Raw genomic sequence first — 20,903 nt, 5'->3', positions numbered from 1 at the left:
TTATCTGATTTGACCTTTTAACAGTGTTAACTTAGAAATTTGGGGGATAGGGACCCCTGCTGGTTCTTGTGGTAACTCAAAGTTGCTGTTAGTTTAATCCCCCCCCCCCCTCATGGGTTTAAACATGCTTAGAAAATTCATGTATTATTTTGTATTACCACTTATTTTAAGTAAAAGTCGGAGTAAATGAGAAAACGTAGTCTAATATTCTATTCAATGTTTGGCAGTACTACAGGACTACATTTCCCAGTAATCCGAAGTGACGTTTACCCAGCATGCAGCTCTGCTTTGAGAAGCTGAGGCAAGATGGCGACTAAAATAAGCAAAGACAGTCCCCCTCCTTTTGATTGTCCATCATGGTGAGAAAATGCACGTGCTAAAGTTGTAGCCGTTAGCTTGTTATGTGATATCAGGTGCAAATGAGCAGATTAGCATTCACTTAATTATCAATGTAACTTTCTACAGAGGAGAATAGCTGGTTTTCACAGTGGCTAATGTTAGCATCTGAGCAGGCTAACGCTGGTGTGTATCTACAAATGGCGTTGCCTCTTTTTTTCTTATTAAGACCCATCGTTTATGTGCAGTTTTAATTCTGATCATGAAAAGAAGAAATAAATCACATGTATACGCAGGATATAATTTAATAAGTTTTTCTGTATGTAAAAGTATCAATCTTGAACACGTTTCTATGAGTGCAGAGGTGAGTGAGTCGTTTCTATGAACAAATCCTTAACTGCAGCAAGGGGAGACAATGGAGTGTAGCCATTTATTTAGAATAATGATCCACTGTCCACGTATAACATTAACTTAGACAGTTTTAATGTTTAAAAATGTTTTCTCTTAGGGCAGGCAAACCGCCCCCTGGGCTCCACCTGGACGTGATGAAGGGGGACAAACTGATAGAGGTAACTGGAAGTTTGGAGATGTTACACTAGACCAACAATTTATAGTATTGCATACTTGTGAACTGCAAGAATAATGCTGGTAGTAGGGTTAATTGAATGCACCAGATACGAGCCTGACAGTCTGCTTTGGCTGCAGGGCTTCAAACGGTGCGACAGTAGAATCAGCCCTGAGTTTTAAGCTTTTCAGTGGAAGCAACACTGTGGAGTTATGGCTCAGAGGCACAGAAATGTTATTCAGCCTTCTTCACTGGCTTGTTTTCAAAGCCAAGTCACTAACTCGTGTCTCTCCTTCTAGAAACTGATCATAGATGAAAAGAAGTACTACCTATTTGGGAGGAACCCCGACTGGTGCGACTTCACCATTGACCATCAGTCGTGCTCTCGTGTTCACGCTGCACTAGTCTATCACAAACACCTGAAAAGGGTCTTCCTCATAGACCTCAACAGCAGTAAGACATGATCTTCAGTCATACTTGTACACTCTACGTTACTGTCTGAAAAAGCTAAGGGCTAAAAGGGAATAAAATTAATCTATTACGTGCAGCCAGTAGTGCTCATAATCGCTCGAATAATTTGTTGGATAGACAAAAATAATCCACAACAATATTCTAATTGTTTTGATAATCAGCTAGTTTTTAAAGCAATGATGCTAAGCATCAGGGTCAGATTGTAATTGGAAACCTTATTGTTTATTTAAGGTCCTGTTTTTGTAATAAATGTGTAATTCGGACTATATAAACAGACAGGTGGTGGTGAGGTGGTAGCTAAGCTGCACTGGATGGTCGTCTGTAGGATGACTTTGGAAATCTAGCAGAAGAGCAGAGTGATGGCAGAGCCAAAGATTCCATGGTGGAAGTTTATGGAGGAAGAATGCTGGCGTGGAATTTAGGGAGGAGTTGAGGAGACAGGCTCTGGGTCTTAGGGGAAATTTACCAGATGACTGGGAAAATACAGCTGAAGTGCTCAGGCAAAGCTGTTTGGTGCATCGTCTGGACAGAGCAAACAAAGAGACTTTGTCATGGAATAACACAGTACAAGAAAGTATTCACATATTCAGTAGTCAGGGAGATGAAGGAATTAGACAGGATTACTGGTTGGCTAGGAATACAGCACACTAGGAGCGAGTGAGATGTAGGTAAGGCTGGAGACTAAGGATGGAGCAGATGACATATCAGTTGGCTATGGCAGTGAAAGGGAAAGAGTGGGTGGTGGCTGCTAAGGGGAGCACTCAAAAGAAGTAGTTGTCTTGTGTAGCAGTTATGCATTCTCTCTTTCTCGTTTGTTATAACCAGCTGCAAAAAATAAATAGAAACATGATATGCCAGCTGGCAACTGAGTTTTGGCAAGAAAGTGGCACGCATTGGACCTTTTTAAAAATATTAGCAAAAACGTATTAATGAAAATGATGTTATAGATGATAAAATTAAGAATGGACTAAAAATCACATTTATGAGAATAACTGGATATAAAGAAAAATTGCAGTTTGATCACACCAGACATTATGTGCTTAAACATGGCCTCTGTTAATGCAGAGGTCATTGTTATATTAGTATTTAATATTGCTGGGTCAGGCAAGTCAGAAAAGTTACCAAATATTGACAAAATGTATTGTTTGACTACCTTGAATTATTGTTGTTTCATTATTACATCAGGCTTAGCTACACACATCAGTCCTAAAACTGTGCTTGATGTCATCATTTAGCACACGGTACTTTCCTTGGACACATTCGGCTGGAGGCCCACAAGCCTCAGCAGGTTCCCATAGACTCTACAATATCTTTTGGGGCCTCAACACGGACTTACACCATCAGAGAGAAACCTCAAACCCAAGGCAGTGCTGGCACAGGGGACAGCAAGACAGGAGATGATGAGGAGCTGAAAGGACTGCTTGGGCTTCCAGAAGAAGAGACAGAACTGGAGGTACAGTTAGTTTATATTCTGAAAAATGAACTGCACGGGAAAGGAATATCATGGCTGATGTGAATACCTCTCAGGTCCACAGTATGTATTTTGGTGCACTAAAAAACACTAAATTAGGTCTGTTTAAATAGGCTAAGCAGCCGCTCACACTGCGCATGCGCAAACGCATAAATGTCGGTGAAAAAGACGGAGTAGCACGGCAGTGCAGCGTGTGATCTGGACACAAGGGATGGAGGCACAACTTGTAGAACTTTGGAAAGCTCATCCGAGCCTTTTCGATGTGGCCTCACAAAATTATCACGATATGACACTTTATAATTAGGGATGGGTACCGGTGTCCGGTGCCATGATGGCACCGGTTCTGACATAAACGGTAGTAACCAGACCGAAAAGCAGCGCACATTTCGGTGCTTTATTTCGGTGCTTTTTTTCCCTGAGCTGTGATACACTTTAGATTCTAGCCAATCATTTTACGTTTCCGAGGATAGTAGGCGGGGCCAGGTACGTACGTACGTTCTGTTAAAGCAGAGCTACAGATTAAAAATGCCCAAGGCGAAGCGGTTAAAAGTCTGGCTGTACTTCATAGCAAAATATGCAAACTCAGCAGCCTGCAACAAGTGCTTTAAGCTGATACTGTGATACTGTCAAAGGAGGTAACACCTCAAATCCGATGAAACACCTGGCGACGCATAGCGTTTTTTTTAAAAGCCCAGAAATGCGCCGTATTTGATAGCTTGCTGCGAGACCTCACACCGAGCACATCTACTGCGGGTGGGTTGCCTGTTATGCAACATCCCCCAAAAACACGAAGAGGAGAGTCCTGGCCCCTAGCCCTGCCAGTGTAGCAGAAATGATGACGGATGATGATGCAGCAGCAGCCGTTCTTCTCTGCGTGAGTAGGCTAACCACGTTATTACATTAATGCATGTAAGGTGAACTAGCAAACATCATCATAGCTACATGCTGCTGTCTTCTTGTTTGATGGCAGATACTCCCTTCACCCTGGCTAAAAAGGCTAAAATGACCAAAGAAAAAGTGGAAAACAGTTAAACATGAGAGGTTTAGGACAAAGTTTGTGTTTTTTCCATTGTTTAAGCACTGCTTCCAGCCAAGAGTGATACCATATATGCCCCATAGCTGCAGAAAAGGCTAACATTGTTATATTTTTACAAAAAACAGCTGAACATGAGAGGTTTTTGGACCAATTTTGTGTTCTCCATTCTTTAAGCACCAGTTTGAGCACCGGCACCGTTTCAAAAGTACCGATTTGGCACCGGTATCGGATAAAACCTAAACGATACCCATCCCTATTTATAATACTGTTTTTTTCTATCAAGTTTGTTCCGGTATATCGTGTTGTTATGTTGGGATATTTTGACATTCATGCAGCTATTTTGCTCATATGTAATGTTTTTAACCTGCCAGAACCTGACAGAGTTCAACACAGCTCACAACAAGCGCATCTCCCTCCTCACCATTGAGGAAGGCAACCTGGAAATCCAGAGGCCCAAGAGGAAACGAAAAAATTCCAGAGTTACCTTCAGTGAAGAAGATTCCATCATTAATCCAGGTACTCAAGTTAGTTACCCAAAAACTAGTGGATTGTTATTTTATTTACAGCATGTACATGAGAAGAAAATGAGCTTTGATGATTAGATTAGTTAAGATTAAGCCAAATAAACTAAATTTGGATACTTTTCATTCCAGGCTAGAAACGCATTAATTAATGTGGGTTTGCAGTGAGGTGGCTTATGGCTGATATGTCACTGATCAAATATGTTGATTGTGAATTCTAATGAGAAGAAATGCCCCCAGCGCTAATGTATACCAACTGTTCTTTAAATCTTTACAGAGGATATAGACCCCTCTGTTGGGCGCTTCAGAAATATGGTGCAGACTGCTGTCATCCCTATAAAGGTGAGTTTTGATGTCAGATACATTTAGCTGACAGGATGGTTAAAGAAATGTAATTTTTAAGGTGATAAATGTGCATTTTTTGCAAAAATAAAAAGTTGTCCTGTGTAGCTCACTGGGTGGCCCCAGTATGCCCAGTGTAACACTACCATTTGCAGTGGTCTAGCTGTATGACTTGGAAAGGTAAACATGTATTAAGTGTATGAACTGTGAAGCTGATGCTCTGCTATCCCTGCTGTAGAAACGGAGATTAGAGGGCCAGAACACTTTGGGTTTTGATGACTTGACTTCAAAACGCATGCACGGCTACGGCTTTGGTGGTGGTCTCTATGGGGACTTGCCTCCCACCAGTCATGAGAACCAGCCGATAGGAGCTCCAGGAGGTGTTGCCATGCAGGGAGGGCTTCCTCTCCCTTTCCCTAACCCAGCACCAGAGGTAGACCTGGCCCCTGAGGCTCCACAGCCACCTGTCACTCTCAACCCCACACCTGTTACAGCTCCTTACCTACCGGAGACCCACAACGAGCCACGAAAAAAGAAGTATGCCAAAGAAACTTGGCCAGGCAAGAAACCCACCCCTTCACTACTCATCTAACCAGTTTCTCAAAGCTGCTGACTCTCAGGTTACCAGCAGAAACATCAGGGACTGTGACCTGGACGAGATGGAGCCATTCACTTCCATTTTTTTTGTTGTTTTCTATTTTGTTTTTTTCTTTTAATTTGTCGTGTACTCGTTGTCATTACAAGAAGTCATCACACAAGTTCTGTTTTGGTCTGTCACAAGATGTGTCTGCATCTGTTAAACTGGTAGCTGATAAGTAGAAGCTTATTGATTGCAACGAAATTTAAAATACATTTACAGGACTTCACATCTGAGGCTCAAAGTGGCAGGTATGGTTATCTGAGTGATTCTTTACGAAGATATGGTGGGTCATCGAGTTATGTTTTTGACGAATTTGATGTAAGGTTGTATTTTTTCTACAATTTCAATATTTTTTTCACTTCTTTAGAATGTTGAAAATACTATTAAAGGAAAGCAAAACGTACTTTTCTATCAGATTTTACTGTGATGAGTCAGGGGGGCCAGAGATTGCAGATATGAACTGAATTTCTGTCAAAACACAGGGCTGATTTTTATCATGAAAACATATAATACAAGTGTATTATTGACTGCAAGCTTTTCATTCCATATATTAGACCAGCATCATATGAACCAAAGTGTCCTGCGTTTTTTCCAACAACCCACTAGGTGGTGGCTTGTGCATTTTCAGTGACACTGGCTACACAGTTACAGAAATCATCGTTATATATGTGGCATCACATGAAAGTGGAGCTTCAAGCTTCTAAACGTTCACATGTCGCTGATAAGCTATTTGCCCTGTCCAAACAGTATTCCGAACATATTTGTTCTTTGGCTTTTTCAAGTATATTACTTTTAAAAGGTTTGTTGCCCACTTTACCACCACAGGTGTACTCTCACAGTTTTGTTCTGCTCGGCATTTAAGTGAACTTTTGCTAAGCACTAACAGAATACAGCTGAGTATACACTAGCACAAGAACAAATACCAACTTGAAAGGCAAAATAAAAGGTTAGTAAAAAGAGAATTAGGATTTAAACTATTCTAAATGTCACGTAGCATGTTAGCATCTCTCACATGAAACAGTACAGTGCAGTTTATACAACGTATTACTGTTTTGAACAAACGGTTAAAAGTTCTCTGTGTCAAACATGTAATCAGCTGGCTGTAGCTGGTTAATAAAGACTGTGGCCATGATTAAGTCCACCATTAAATTGTGTTATATCTTATATAGTATAGTGGTTTGGATTTTTCTCTTTCAAATGTGGACAGAACAGCCGTAGTAGTAATTGAGAGGAGAGGGTAAGTGATTTGTAGCAAAGGTTCCTAGCTGGAATCGCAGATTAAATGCTGTGGTCTCAGTGCAACATGCATTCTGACCACAAGGCTGCCACATAACATTGTTGTTTCTTTTTGATGTGGTGCCTGGTCTGACATCGGCCAAAAAGTCAAGTCAAGTCGGCTTGAGGTTATTTCTGCATGAGGCAGCGACAGAAGATGCAATGCATTTTGGGAGTTTTCACAGGAAATTCAAGTGATCAGTTATTAGGATCTTAAATCAGCGAAAGGTTGGCAATCTGAGATAAAAGAAAGAGGACGTCATTTCATTTTTATACAACCTGTACTGGTGACTTTTTGTCCTTGTGGGTGTGTGGATTTTGTAATATGACTGTAAATAAAAGAGTACTTTTGACTCATGAGCCTTTCTGGCCCTTCTTGATACTTTCACCCAGTTGTGTATGAACCTGCACATTGCAGAAGGGGATTATAGCGTGTCTTTGTGACACTTCTGCACACGCTTTAACGACTCTTGTTGTGAAATTGCTCCAGCACCTGGCCTGTCTAACAGCAGAGATAGGCAGTGAAACTGAAGTCGGGACTTAAGTGCAGCTGTCTCGCCACACATATTCACTTCTATCTCTGCCTACCTGAAGCGAGATGATGAACCGGGTTTCTGGTTTGCAGAAGCATGTACGCATGCTGTCTAACAGTGCTGCAGGAGACTAAAAAAAGGTGTAAATGAAAACAGAAACCTTTTCACTTGTACGGAATGATAAGTGTGCTCCGCTCGTTGCTAGAACAGGTTAATTCTCTGGCTTCATCATGTGTTTTTGACACTTTAGGGACGCCATTGCTTAATTTCGCACCTTTTTGACATAAAGCAATTTTATATATTATATTATCTGTTGCAGATAGACTTCAACAAATTCTGAGACTTCTTTACTTCAAATGTTGTCTTATAGGTGCTTGCTTAAAAACTTATGAGATGGTTGTGCCAACTTAACCTTTTAAAGATCTCCTGAAGCTCCCATTTAGTTATTAGTTTGCAGTTTTCTGACCTGCATTCAGTAACTGATGAAATGTGAAACTACTCCCTCCTAACTTTGAAACTGTTGTGGTTTACAGTATCTTTGACTTAAGCCGTCTCTGTTATTGGTTACTGATTACCGACCAGTCATGTCCTTTTGAATGTGTTGGTAATGTACACCACCAGGCAAAAGTTTGGACACACCACCTCATTTAATGTTTTTTTCTTTAAATTGACTACTTTCTGCATTGTAGATACATACTGAAGACATCAAATATATGAAGCAAGATATATGTAATTATGTAGCAAGGAAAAAGCTGATAAATAACCGTAAATATGTTTTATATTTCAGAATAGCTTCCCTTTTCTTTGTTGACAGTGCTGCAAATCCTTGGTATTCTCTCAATGAGCTCCATGATGTAGTAACCTGACATGGTTTTCACTTTAAAGGTGTGCCTTGTCAGGGTTCATTTGTGGAATTTCTTGTCCTCTTAATGGGGTTGGGACCATCAATTGTGTTGTGCAGAAGAGGAGACTGTGTGAATCAGGCCTTTATAGTCAAATAGCTGCTAAGAAACCACAACTAAGGAAAAGCAACAAGCAGAAGAGATTTTTGGGGGGCCAAGGAACACAAGGAATGGACATTGAACCAGTCTAAATCTGTACTTCGCCGTGTCTTTGTGCGACACAGAAAAAGTGAACGGATGGTCTCTACATACATGGTTCCCACCTTGAAGCATTGAGGAGGTGTGATGGTGTACAGGATGCTTTGCTGGTGACACTTTTGGAAATGTATTCAAAATGAAGGAACACTGAACCAGCATAGCTAACACAGCATCCTGCAGCGACATGCCATCCTGTTCTAGTTTAGCTGGACCATCATTTATTTTTCTACAGGACAATGACCCCAAACACACCTCCAGGCTGTGTGAGGGCTATTTGGCCAAAAAGGAGAGTGATGGAGTGCTGCGCCAGATGGCCTGGCCTCTACAGTCACCTGACATAAACCCAATGGAGACAGCTTGGGATGAGATGGACCACAGAGTGAAGGAAGAAGGCCAACAAGTGCTCAGCATCTCTGGGAACTCCTTCAAGACTGTTAGAAAACCATTTCAGGAGATGACCTCATGAAGCTCACTGAGTGAATGCCAAGAGTCTGCAAAGCAGTAATCACAGCAAACGGTGACTATTCATAGTTTTGATGCCTTTGGCGAGAATCTAAAAAGTCATGAAAATAAATAAAAACATGAAATGAGAAGGTGTGTCCAAACTTTTGACTGGTAGTGTGTGCGCCCTCACAGGAAACAGTAATCATCATCGTTTCTCCCCCCCCCCCCAGTCTGCTTCCAAGGCCTGTCACTCTGGTGAAACTGCACTCACTAAAGCTGCAAATGTCTTATCTTACCTGCTGGATATCAGCGTGTTTTTGACAGCATATGCAGCACAGAGACCAGTGTACATTAACTCTTGGCAGCTAAAAACTGCGGTGTTAAATTTGGAATAACCTTTGTGTTTGTTCGACTGCTTTGATGCTCCCTCTTCTCTTCCTCTCAGGTCTCTCTGTTCCGGATCATCAACCATCCTGGGACCTCTTTCTCCCCCTTGGCTGTCAGTTACTGATGTTCGGATCTGGAGCTTTGTCCTCCAGCTTCTCTTATCTCCCTCTCTCCTCTGTATTTATGCTGTCCTTTTTGTGTCCCTTCTCTAGGTTTGTTTACACGTCGAGGCAACTGAATGTTATTTTGTGTATTTTTTCCAGGTTGGATATCGACGAGGTCATGGAGGGGGGGCTTGAACAAGGCTCCAGTGTTAACTGATCTTTAAACATGTTGTTTAATTGCATTTGCTATCTAATTATGTCATCTTGGTTGTCCGCACTGTAAAAATCCATTAACACAATTCTGAACACAATAAAAGCTCTGTAGTAGATGGTGTCAGAGATATGCTGACAACAAAGGCCGTACCATTTACCCAAGATCATTTTTTCAGTCGAACTATTCAGTGGCCCCCCGTGCCCTGTGAGTGGCAGCCCTGCCCACAAGAGGATAGAAATGTCTCATCATTGGATTAATATGACCACTCAGAACAAGCTTGTATTGATTTCTGGTAACCTTCCCCTCTTAAAGGACAAGTGGACTCAAAGATATCAGTCAGAGGTAAAGGTTTTGTCATTTTTCTTACATTTAATTAACCATAAACAACACTACAGTGTGAATTTGCCTTGATATAAACTGATTTCAGATTTACAATAAGCTGTATGTATGAGGAAAGACTCTAAATGCAATGCGAGTAATTTGATACATTGTCCACATTTTTAAGCATCAACTTTACAGTCTGCCTCTGTAAAATAAGGTTATATTCCAGAGATAAACTTTGATCATATATCTATGAATTGCTTTCATGCTGACTAGATAAGACTTCATATAAATGCACAAACATAGATAAATGATCTTCATTATAGGTCAAAGAGAGCTCTCTTTTAAACAATAGAAGTAATATGGAAATATGAGCTCAATTAAACCTTTTTGATTGGGTTGATCCTGAATACTAAAATACAGTGAAGAACTTTAAAAAATTTTTTGTTATTATGTTTTGTTGGAAAAAGAATGCTAATTTAATTTACAGCACAACACCAGTCCTCTTCCTCTATCTTAAAATAGAAATATTAAATGATGGAGTGTAAAACTGAGACAGAAGTTGTATTCACTAGAATTTTATCTACAGCTTTACACTGCAAATGATGTCAGTGCAATGCCATTTACTACAAATCTGTTATGTACTATAAACCCCCCCCAATAAAACCCCCAACACAAATTCTATTACTTTCTGACAAAGTGCACAAGCTTCTCCTTTACTGTTTTAGTATAAAAAGCAGATTTTTTTCAACAAGTAATTTCTCCTAAAACATAAACTACACAACAGCGTTCATTAAATGACATGTGAAAGCTCAGTTATATAGTAGAAGTATTTCAAATCAACATAAAGTATTTACTTTCTAAATACAGTAATTTTCAGCAGTTCTTGCAGTTAGTGCACTTTAGCTAAGTCTCTAAAGGTTTGATCTTGATGTGGATGCCATTGAGTGAGCGGAGAACCAGTCGGGGGATGATCTTGGGTTTCATAGTGGGCTCCGCTATGAGCTGGTATCGCTTCAGTGTCAGAGCTGTCACCACTTTCATCTCATTCATAGCAAAGTTCTGACCGATGCAGTTTCTGAGGGAGGAAAATATTAAATGTAAGAAATATACAAGTGAATATTCTAAAGAACTGAAAAATGATGAAAATAGTTTGATCCTTCTGAGATTAGGACATGAGGAATATGAATAGTAGGGATGAGTATAGTATGTTATTTTTTAACATTCAGGGCCAAAGGTGCTTGCATTTTAAATGGGATCAATCTTAGATTACAGTGAGTTCACCCTTTCCCCTACTTGCTTTAGCCCATCATAAAGCCAGTTTTTATTGTGTTGATGTAAATGGGGTCAGTGCTAAGTTACACATTCACATACTTGAGACTACTACAAGCAGTCTCTATACAGTGATATAGTTTCAGGTGAGGACAAACCTTGGCCCAGCTGAGAAGGGCACAAACGCATGAGGAGATCTCTTAGCAATGTTCTCTGGTAGGAAACGCAGAGGATCAAAGACCTAATGTAATACAGGACAAAGAAAGAGAGCAGTGTTATGTGTATTACTTATTTTCTGAACCTCATCGCCCTTATCACTTGCGCAGAGAAAACTGCATTCTGACACATAATAAAGTAAGTCATTAAACCAGCTTGAATCTGTCCTGAGGTCCACTTTGGCACCAGGGACCTACCCACCTCAGCAAATACAGCACTAGTAATTAATTTAATGCACCAGTTTCATGATTGCTTCTTCAGTTATTTGATAAATTATATGCAGCCATATGAGCAGAGTGCTGACAAACTTCACAATTTTATTTCGTCATAGATTCCTTTGATGATGTATTCCATGTAGTAAGTTGTGCTGGGAATAAAATTGTCTTTACTTACATTAGGGTTTTCCCAGACAGATGCATTCCTGTGAATTCCATACACACTTATTCCAACAACAGAACCTACATTTGAAAGAAATGTGTACTTAGTTTATTATTATTAAAAGATTATAGGGTGTGTGTAGCTGAACATTATTTTTCAAACAAAACAAGCATACACCATATCGAAAAATTTATTGTGACACAACTCATAATTCAGATGCAGGGGTTTTAAGTCCAGTTGGCACAGATACATAAAATCAAGCAGCTAGCCATGCAGCGTGATCAAGTGTAAGTGGTATTATTGCAAACTGGAAATGTTTAGGAAGTATAGCAACTCAGCCATGAAGTGCCAGACCATGTAAAGTTGCAGAGTTCATAAAAATCTCCAGCTCTCTGCTGACTCAGTTACTGCAGAGCTCTAAACCTCCTCTGGCATCAACATCAGTACAAAAATGGTGTGCATGGAGCTTTGTGGCTCATGGGTTCCTGTGGCTGAGCAGCTCCTGTAAACATAATGTGTAGGCGGCGGCGTACTTTATGCCCACGTTTTAGAGATCTATGCTAGCTTATAGAAAAGATACTGTATGTGACAATACAATCAAATAATACCAGTGTGCCCTTGTAGAATAATAAAGTAATAAGTATTAAGTCAATATAGGTCCTTTATTGAATCGTAAAGAAAAGTAATCTATGTATCTAAAGAAAAACAACGTCGGTTAAGAGTTTGTGTTTACCATGTAGCATGAAATGATTCCAAAAGCATTATTAAGTGAAGACATTTAATGTTTACTCTTTGATAATAACAACAGAGTAAAATCACTGACCTGCAGGCACTGTTCTCCCATCACAAAAGGTTACAGTTTTGGTGGTTTTTCTGGAAATTCCTGGTACAGGGGGGTAAAGGCGGAGAGCTTCTTTTATGCACATTGTAGTGTATGGGATTTTACTGAGATCCTCCCTTAAAATGAGACCAACATGCAGTGTTAGTGAAGTCAACTAATAAGAAATCTTGTTTATATGTCTCCTAATAAAGTTTTGGTACCACAGAATGGCACCAACTTGTCTCCCTATTGCAATGTTGTCCTTTCACAAGCCTACCACTCCATGGTTTCCTTGTCATGCAAGGCCTCAATAATCTCCTTCCTGCAAATCTTCTGATGTTCTGGGTTGCAGGCCAGACAGTAGAGGATGAAAGACAGGCCACTGGCTGTGGTGTCATGGCCCTCAAACATGAAGGTGTCCACTTCTGCCCGCATATCTTCATCTGACAGACCCTGCTGGTTCTCATCCTGACGTTGAAATAAAGGATATTTACAGTTGATAAAAGACAGAATGGACTACACTATACTCTAACTGGGCTTCTCAATAAAAGTGCTTTGTTACTTTTGCTGCTCAGGCTCATTATATTACTGCATCACCCGACTTCAACTCAGCTTTAGCTGGATAACATTCATCCTTATACAGATACCTTTATAAAATTGGGAATTTATTCAGCAGCCAAGTATCAAGGTCCGCTGTTCTTCTTAAGCCATATAAAGCACTAATTGTGTCACAGGCTGGGTCTCCGACCCAGCGCTCTGAGTTCTTTTTGTATTTTTCTCCTTTTTGATATGTGATTAGGTTTTGTGTTATTTCCTATTTGCCTTTAGTTTGGGCAGTTATTGGTTATTGTTCCTGGGTTTTCTATGTTTTGGGGTTTTGTATTATTCATCACATATTAGGTCTGTTAAGTTTGTGTTGTCATGTTTAGTTTTAGTGTTTCCTGTTTTATTCTGACAGTGTCATGTGTTCTTTGTTCATTGTATTTAACTTTCCTCTCCTGGTCCTGTCATTAGGTTTATGTCAGTCAGCTGTTCCCCCATGTGTCTCCACTTCCCCTGATCACCTCTTGTATGTATTTAAGCCCTTTGTTTTCTGCATGCCATTGTTGGGTCGTCTGTTTATTCTGCCCTAGTTCTAGCCTGGTTCTGTTTATTTTGACCGCAGTCTTAGTTATGGTTTTCGTCTGTTATTCATCATTAGTCTTAGTCATAGTATTTGCTGGTTATTTTCCATCACAGTCATAGTTTAGGTTTTGGTCTCAGTACCGTTTAGTGTTTTGTTTCTTAGTGTTTTGTCAGTTTACTTTGGTTTCCTGGTTTACTCCTGCCGTCATCTAATAAAGGATCACTTTCATTCATTTCATTTCATTTATTTATTCATTTTCAGGCACAACAAATACCTATATTGAACATAAAATACACAAAACAAAAAACAAAACTTGCCTGAAAAAGGAGTGGGACGAAGAAAACTTATTAAATCCCACCCCTATACTCACTCATCAACAAAAAAAAACAATAAACTTCCCGCAGCTACGCCCATCATTGCATACAGACCCATCAACAGCCCCGGGCAGATACAAGCATCTAAGCGGCAGCTTTTCTGCTCAAACTTTCAACTACTCGTCATCATCTGCTTTTGGGTCCTGTTTCCACACACATCGGCGCACCCCGCCGTGACAAATTGTTTGGCAAACACCTGCCATGCAGTTAATTATTGATTTTAATTTTTCCTGCCAAGGACAACAATTTGCTATGATATACTCATAAAGGAAGGATTCTTTCTATTCTTCCATTATCGCTTGATTATATTAATATTATACAGTTATTACACAATTATGTGTTTAAGTGATATAAATAAGATTTTTCAATTTGTGTGATTTTCAGTTAAAATGCACGAAAAAAAAAAAATTGGATCATTTTATGCGTTTTAATGTGTTTAAAACTGAACCCATGTCACGAAAGCTAAGTCTACTAAGAGAATAAACATGCTAGCTGAACAGCCTCTACAAGCTGCCGTTTAGAGAAGTTTTTGGGAAAGAAACTGGGCAAAACACTAACCAGTGTTGATCATTCTCTACACAAAAGAGATTTTGTATTCAGGTTGCTGCTCACGAGAATGAAAAGGCTGATCATCGTCTTTGTGTCAGAGGACATTAACATGCAGCTTGGCAACAGCCTGCATCTTTGCTTATTTGCTGCATGCATATGCTATTTCAGCTTTAGGCCAGTACTTCAGATATCTGACACGATCTCAAGTTGGCACTTGCCTTATTTTCTGTATGACCTTTATGCAGGAAAACCCCAGTTTGTGACTTGCCTATACATTAAGCAAATCCTACAATGGGAAATGTGTTGAAGTAAGAGGCTGAAACTGATGACACATAACATACTCTTGCAAAGAGAAGGATGTCCAGAAAGTCCAAATATCTCTTTGCCTGTATTTGTCCAAGCTCCTTCTCTTCCTTTAGTGCTTCTCGTCTCTTTCTTATAACTTCCTCTTTAGAAAAGAATATAAAATGTAAGCATTTGTAGATCTGACACTATAATGTGAGGCTCACTGATTTTTGGCAACGGTTCAGATGAATCAAAGCAAAGCTTACCTGTATGACTGAGGGTCACCTGACGTGCTTTTCTGTATCTGAAACCATGTGGGCTAAGGTGGAAAATGAGGTCACTGTGGTACGGAAACATTCTGAGCCGAAGGTTAATTAGAAAACTGAGGTCATAAACTGCTTTGATGTATGCATTTGTTCCACTGAAATGACAAAGGAGGCAAACATTAAATGCAGATTTACAACAACCAAAGACTCAACATAAAACTGACACTGTAAATGACTCTTTAAAAAGATTCATCTAGGCTCACCCCTCTGTCTGACAGTTGCTGTAGCAGCTGAAGGCACACTTCATAATGCTGTCCAGTGTCATGAGGCTCATGTGTTTAAACAATTCAAAAGGCTCATTTGTGCTTGCATAACTTTCCCACTTATCCTGCCAACAATGAGAGAACAGATGTGATCTCTCTGCAGGATACAGACACTGCTCCTGCTTTACTTCTATTTACTGACACGTGCTGACTTTGAGTTTATTTATCAATTATGCAACTAAATTGTCTTTAACGTACCAACATAGTCTCAGCAGACTCTGACATCAATTTTACGTATGGTTTCAAAACATCATAATGGAAACCTGGTGTTAAGAGCCTCCTGTGGCGGAACCACTTCTGACCTTCTGACACCAACAACCCATTTCCTGAAGAACATGTGCATGAGTGAGGAAAGCAGCAAAACAAACAACTCTGCACTTTAACAAAATGCTGTAGAAGGGAGAAAAATGAGCCTTACCAATCCAACCCTCAATAAACCGGTAGCCCAAATCATCTTTTGGTTCTGTTAGGAAACAAAACAAATAAAAATGGTGTTAGGGACTTTTAACTTTACTACACAGTTATAAATGTGCATCAACACAACAACTACGTAAAACATTTCTCACACCTGATGATGTCAGGATAGTTTTTGCATAATCTGGATGCTGAATATTGATGACACTGACAAAGGGGCCAAACCAGATTGGGAAAACATATGAGTACTCCTGTCCCCATTTCACTATCTTGTCCATATCGGTCCCATCTTGTTTAAACTGAAAGAGAAAAAGTACAACTGAAACACATCACAGCAGGCAGACTTTACTCGTGTAAATTGTGTTGTTTGTCAACTGTGTGTCTCTGTTTGCAGAATGGTGTTCTCCAACATGGTGTGGTCAGCTTTACTGGACGGTTACAGATGTTACAGCTGCTGCGAGTGTGTTGAGACAGTTACCTCCAGAACATGTCCAAACAGCCAGTGTGGCGGCGGCCCCGGAAAAGCTTGGAAGTTCCGCAGTGCTTCCCTTCTTTTCGCAAGTAGAATTGTTAATTTATAAACCACGACAAAAACACAGAGCACAACAAAGACGTAATGCATGTGAGGCCAGCCCAGCTGAAACTCCGCGAAAGTTTTAGTTAGTTTCATCTCGCAGGTGCAAGTGTCTTCCGCCTCCGCGTGCAGGAAAACCTCCCCAACAAAGCGCAAAAGGTGATCTGAGCTCACCTTTCTGATAAGAGCTGGAGGAAAAGCGATGTTTTCAGTGCTGTCTCCGGTAGGCGGGGAATCTGACACCCAATAAAACGCTGACTTCATGTCCTGACGGAACTGTCGGCGTTTTGAGCGCAGGAGTGCAACAGCAACATCATTACGGCGGAAAATGAGAACTGGGATGATGAAGATGCAAATATGGGAAAATTAGAGTATGTAATTAAAAAGTAGATTATGAAGAAGTGCGGTTATTTACAAATTCTATCAAAAATAACTTTGTTTGTTAACCAAAATAATTTCTGCTCATGTAAAGTGAACATCACACGCAAAAATGTAGGTTTTCCTTTTGGCTATTCTGTTTGCCTGTCAAACACTTGTTCCTTCATGTAGTTACTAAATACTTTGAGGTTATTTTAAGAATTATGAACACAATAAAAATCCATTTAATTGACTTATGATTAAAAAACCTTACAAGCAAGGAAATCCTGGACAACGCCTCTAACTTTACATTGTTACATTGTATGTATGTAATTTTTTGTAATCTGAATCAATAATCCAGAGTACGTATCATACTTAATTCCCAAAGTGTAATTGTGTCAGTTGTTGTACTTGGCAGCCAATAAGTTGGTTACAAGTGCTTTGTGTGCACATGAAGTCCAAACTCCAGTGAGTTTAACCGTACGATAAACTGTACAAACAGCTCAATCACAGTTTGGTTCAACCCCCACAAACATTATCTCAGCATAAAATACAATGTGAGAACATATTTGGCATCTATATATTAAAAAAGAAACTGGTTTGCGATGCACATTTTGTGTCTTAACACCCATACTAAATGTAAGAAGCAAATCATATGCCAGACCACATCAGAAAAACAGTGTGGGTGACAACCTTGCTAAATTTCCTCTGTACTGGCTGTTGGACCACTTCCGATGTGTCAGGCTCATTTAAGCTGTTAAGCTCAATCTAAAACCTTTTGCTGAGAGGCAGAGTTTGTGATCTGTGTTTTTTATGAGCAGTAATGGTACAGCCAGGATGCTTCATGTTGGGTTTTATTTCTGCGGGGACAGGAATTTCTCCCATATGAAACAGAAAGGCTTCATTTTCATCTTTTTACTTGTTTGGAACTTCTCTACTTTCTCAGGAAACAGTGAGTATCTGATCAAATCATTACTTAACTAAATTCATTATTCAAATTGCTTAATTAAATACAATGTATTTAAAATACAATTGATGAACTGACTGTTGAATGTTTTATATTTTTTTCAAGTGACTGTTAATTTAAATGAGCAACGTGATATTTTGCGAGTCGCAACACAACTTAATTTTTCGCTGGGATGTCGAGCTGTGATACCGTGTCAGCATTACATCCATCGATCAGACTCTTTCAAATGGTTTTACAAGAAGGACCATAGCAGTAAGCAGGTTCAGTTATTCTTCCAAGATAAGAGGGGAATGCAATATCATCAAATGTCCAATCCCAAATTGAGAATTGGATCCAATCATTCCTTGGTCATCAGCTCTTTTACCGAGGAGGATGAAGGTGTGTACTGGTGTGAAACTTGCCAAGAAACATGCCAAAAGTCCACTGACATCATAGTGAAGAAAGGTTTGTCCTGCTGTCATATTTTTTTCCGTTAAGGCAGAATCTTCCTGTGCTTATGTAAAGATTTTTACATTCGTCAAAGATGATTATCACAATCCTTTACCTCTCTTTTTTCAGAGACGTGGAAAGACGTCAATGAGACAGTTTACATTGTTGCTGGCAGCAGTTTTCAGCATACATGTTCAAGTAAACTTGATAAAATAAATTTTTGGACTTTTGAAGCAACGACTGCTGTTGGGAAATCAGAAGTAAGAGGAACAACAGACAATTTGACTTTCAACAAGTCTATATATATTGGAAATGTCAGAAGAGAAGATGCTGGGAAATATACCTGCTGGATGAGTAGCTGTGTCGGACACAGTATTAAGCGAGTCACTATCAATTTGTGTGTAGTTACAGGTGAGAAACACACAAACATCATTGTTTCATAGTAGAAGATAACCTGATGTAACCTTTTGATCTTTACTTACAGTATATGACAGTAAGGATTCATCTGCATCTTGCGCTATGACGTGCGGCATGAAATCAAATAATCCAAACAGAACTTCAACTACATCTGTGCCTGTACATCCACACGGGTCCCTAAAGTGCAATATAGATTCAGTGTTTGATGGATACACTACAGTTGCTACCACTCACACATCATCATTTAGCACAAGAACAGGTGGGTGTTTAGCCATATGCTGTTTGTGAATCTTTTTCACCCGAATCAAAGAAATATTAATATTTAGCTTTTGGTTTAACAGGTTTTCAAAAAGAGCCTGAAGACTGGATCCCACTTATTTGTGGTATATCAGTATCATGTGTCATTTTAATGGCACTTACAATTTTTTGCATCAAATCAAGATTACATTCAGGTAGGCTATGCAGCTGCGCCTCACTTCCACTTCCTGTGTACATTATTGTTTTTTTATTAAATGGTTTACTTGAAAAACTTTCCCCTCTGATTCTGAATATGCTTCTGCTTCTGTCTCACCAAAGCATTTCCTGTTCAAATTTGTTGCTGTGGCTTGAATAGCAGGGTAAGTGTCTGTGCTGACATCGAGGTGTATCCTAAAACCCTCATGCAGAAATGAAGTGTGTGCGTGTTGCTTTGTCTGGGTAATGAAATGTATTGCTTTTTACTGCAGGTGGAAGAAGAGTCTTCAGTGGTTTATTCATCAATTATCATCAGGACACCGGGCAAAAGAATTAATCACATGACCTCTAGTGATTGTGTTTATTGTGAAATAAAAGTATAGAGAAAAAAGTCCAGGATAAGTGCAGTCACTTTTATTTATATAGCACATTTTAAAACAATATGGATTGGTCCAAAGTGCTTTTCAGTTGACTGTTAAAATAGGTAAGGTCATTATCCTTGCTGTCATTTGATTTAGTAACTGATTCCTCAAATTACTTAAATTGTAACTTCACCCACACGCTTGTCAAGGGGAAAATCTGAAACCATGAGTCTTTTTTTCCAACAAAGGAATGATTTCTAATCGAATCTTTAACTTAACTTTTACCTAATTCTCTGAAGGCAGGGCGGGTGTTCTAAAGTACATGGATCGAGATAATTTTAATGAGAAGCTTTCAGTGTGATACAGATGTTATGTAACAACATTTTTTTGTTGTTGCTCAGTACAGAGGTGAGGTCCATTCATGAACTGCATGAAAGCACAGTTTCTGATTACCTTGCAGATCAAGTTAAGATAAAACAAATGTAGGTAAAGAAGTTCTTTAAAGTTGACATCAAAATGTTACGGCAATTAAATGCTGCTTTAACAAAGAGGAACGTTATTAGGTACATTAATTTACTCGAGCTCATCAATTGAAACAAATTTATAAACAATTTTTTTTGTTCTTAAAAGAAAAAAAATACTTTTTATGCTAAATTTATTTTACAGCTGTATTTTGTCTTGCAGTTTTAGGTTTTACATAATCACCATATAAAATATAACCGCAGTAAAAAAGCATCTAAGCAAAAGGTTGCATAAAGAAGGCTGTTAAAAGTGTTAAAACCACAGCAGTACTGCGTCTGCAGTGTTAATCAATAATGAACATCAGTGATAGTAAAACAATAACACCCTGCAGACAAAAGGTTGTTGTACGATTATTACTGTGAGCAATATGTGTGTTCATACTTTGAGGACATTCTGCTGAGGATAGTCACTGAAAATAATATTTTGGATTATTTTATTTGTTAAAGTGTTTTATTCAAAGTAAAGTATACAAAAAAAGTGAAAACAATAGAAAAATAGTCTTAAGAAATAAACCAAAACTCACTAAATGTGTTGTTTAAAAAGCAACAGACATTAAAGAAAATAAAGGAAATGTTTTAATTTTTGGTGTTTAGTCAAAGATGGAAACAAAGAGGAGGCTGTGGTGAAAATGACTGTGAGTCAAATGTGCTGTACTGTACTGTTTTACTTATATTTGACCTATGTCACTAATACCACCCACATCATAAAAACAAAAACTCAGACACAGAAACTAATAAAATGTAAACTTAACATTTAACAATTAAAAACCAAACTGAAATCAGAAAATCCACCCTGAAAACTAAAATAACATCAAATTCAAAGGTGGAAAATCCTAAACTAAAATAACAATGGCAGTGTTAATAGCAGTCATCTCCGCATAGCCTAAATTGAAAACAATTTGAGTACCTCACCCACTTTTTTTATACACAACACCAACCCACAGAGTCAGACAGGACATGACACACAGGACAAACCACTACATCACGATCTGTCATTGGTGGCGGTGTGCACAGCTCTAATGAAAACAAACCCAAATAAG

General features: G+C 39.1%; 2 protein-coding genes, 1 long non-coding RNA gene and 1 other non-coding gene across 6 annotated transcripts; 3 read left to right on the top strand and 1 right to left on the bottom strand.

Moving 5' to 3' along the window:
- Positions 1-243: 243 nt before the first annotated feature.
- On the top strand, positions 244-5,785 carry ppp1r8b (protein phosphatase 1, regulatory subunit 8b). Of its 3 annotated transcripts, none has more exons than XM_026185362.2 (7): positions 244-359; positions 845-905; positions 1,201-1,354; positions 2,608-2,825; positions 4,251-4,395; positions 4,678-4,742; positions 4,981-5,785. In XM_026185362.2, the coding sequence occupies exons 1-7, from the start codon at positions 307-309 to the stop codon at positions 5,332-5,334; spliced, it is 1,050 nt and encodes a 349-aa protein (XP_026041147.1). In that variant the 5' UTR covers positions 244-306; the 3' UTR covers positions 5,335-5,785. The 3 variants fall into 3 exon arrangements, with proteins under 3 accessions (XP_026041147.1, XP_026041148.1, XP_026041149.1); XM_026185363.2 differs by lacking the exon at positions 244-359 and adding an exon at positions 465-522; XM_026185364.2 differs by lacking the exon at positions 244-359 and adding an exon at positions 488-700.
- LOC113032885 (small Cajal body-specific RNA 1) lies at positions 1,002-1,132 on the top strand. Its single transcript, XR_003273957.1, has one exon.
- Positions 5,786-9,788: 4,003 nt separating the features above from the next.
- Positions 9,789-16,628, bottom strand: LOC113031371 (cytochrome P450 4B1-like). Its single transcript, XM_026183380.2, has 12 exons — positions 16,262-16,628; positions 15,938-16,082; positions 15,788-15,832; positions 15,568-15,695; positions 15,310-15,434; positions 15,047-15,201; positions 14,837-14,943; positions 12,724-12,914; positions 12,450-12,583; positions 11,642-11,706; positions 11,191-11,273; positions 9,789-10,838 (listed from the first exon to the last, which is right to left on the bottom strand). Exons 1-12 carry the CDS (start codon positions 16,619-16,621, stop codon positions 10,667-10,669), a joined length of 1,710 nt encoding a protein of 569 aa, XP_026039165.2. The 5' UTR covers positions 16,622-16,628; the 3' UTR covers positions 9,789-10,666.
- Positions 16,629-17,527: 899 nt separating this feature from the next.
- On the top strand, positions 17,528-19,382 carry LOC113031374 (uncharacterized). The gene is made up of 7 exons (XR_013912284.1): positions 17,528-17,666; positions 17,787-18,125; positions 18,240-18,521; positions 18,595-18,786; positions 18,869-18,979; positions 19,104-19,144; positions 19,253-19,382. It is a non-coding gene; the product is annotated as an uncharacterized LOC113031374 (long non-coding RNA).
- Positions 19,383-20,903: the final 1,521 nt, after the last annotated feature.

Source organism: Astatotilapia calliptera, chromosome 11 (assembly GCF_964374335.1).
Source record: "Astatotilapia calliptera chromosome 11, fAstCal68.1, whole genome shotgun sequence".
Lineage (NCBI taxonomy): Eukaryota > Metazoa > Chordata > Actinopteri > Cichliformes > Cichlidae > Astatotilapia > Astatotilapia calliptera.
Note: the sequence above shows the minus strand (reverse complement) of the source record. Positions and strands in the feature narration are given on the sequence as shown.

What these genes read in the sequence shown, in the direction of transcription:
- LOC113031371 (XM_026183380.2), bottom strand. Translation starts at nt 16,621, where the DNA reads ATGAAGTCAGCGTTTTATTGGGTGTCAGATTCCCCGCCTACCGGAGAC. An exon ending in TGTTTGGACATGTTCTGGAG is followed by an intron (nt 16,083 to 16,261) that starts GTAACTGTCTCA and finishes TTTCTCTTTCAG; the next exon opens with TTTAAACAAGATGGGACCGA. An exon ending in AGTCTGCTGAGACTATGTTG is followed by an intron (nt 15,435 to 15,567) that starts GTACGTTAAAGA and finishes CATTGTTGGCAG; the next exon opens with GATAAGTGGGAAAGTTATGC.
- ppp1r8b (XM_026185362.2), top strand. Translation starts at nt 307, where the DNA reads ATGGCGACTAAAATAAGCAAAGACAGTCCCCCTCCTTTTGATTGTCCA. An exon ending in AGGGGGACAAACTGATAGAG is followed by an intron (nt 906 to 1,200) that starts GTAACTGGAAGT and finishes CTCTCCTTCTAG; the next exon opens with AAACTGATCATAGATGAAAA. An exon ending in CCTCATAGACCTCAACAGCA is followed by an intron (nt 1,355 to 2,607) that starts GTAAGACATGAT and finishes GTCATCATTTAG; the next exon opens with CACACGGTACTTTCCTTGGA.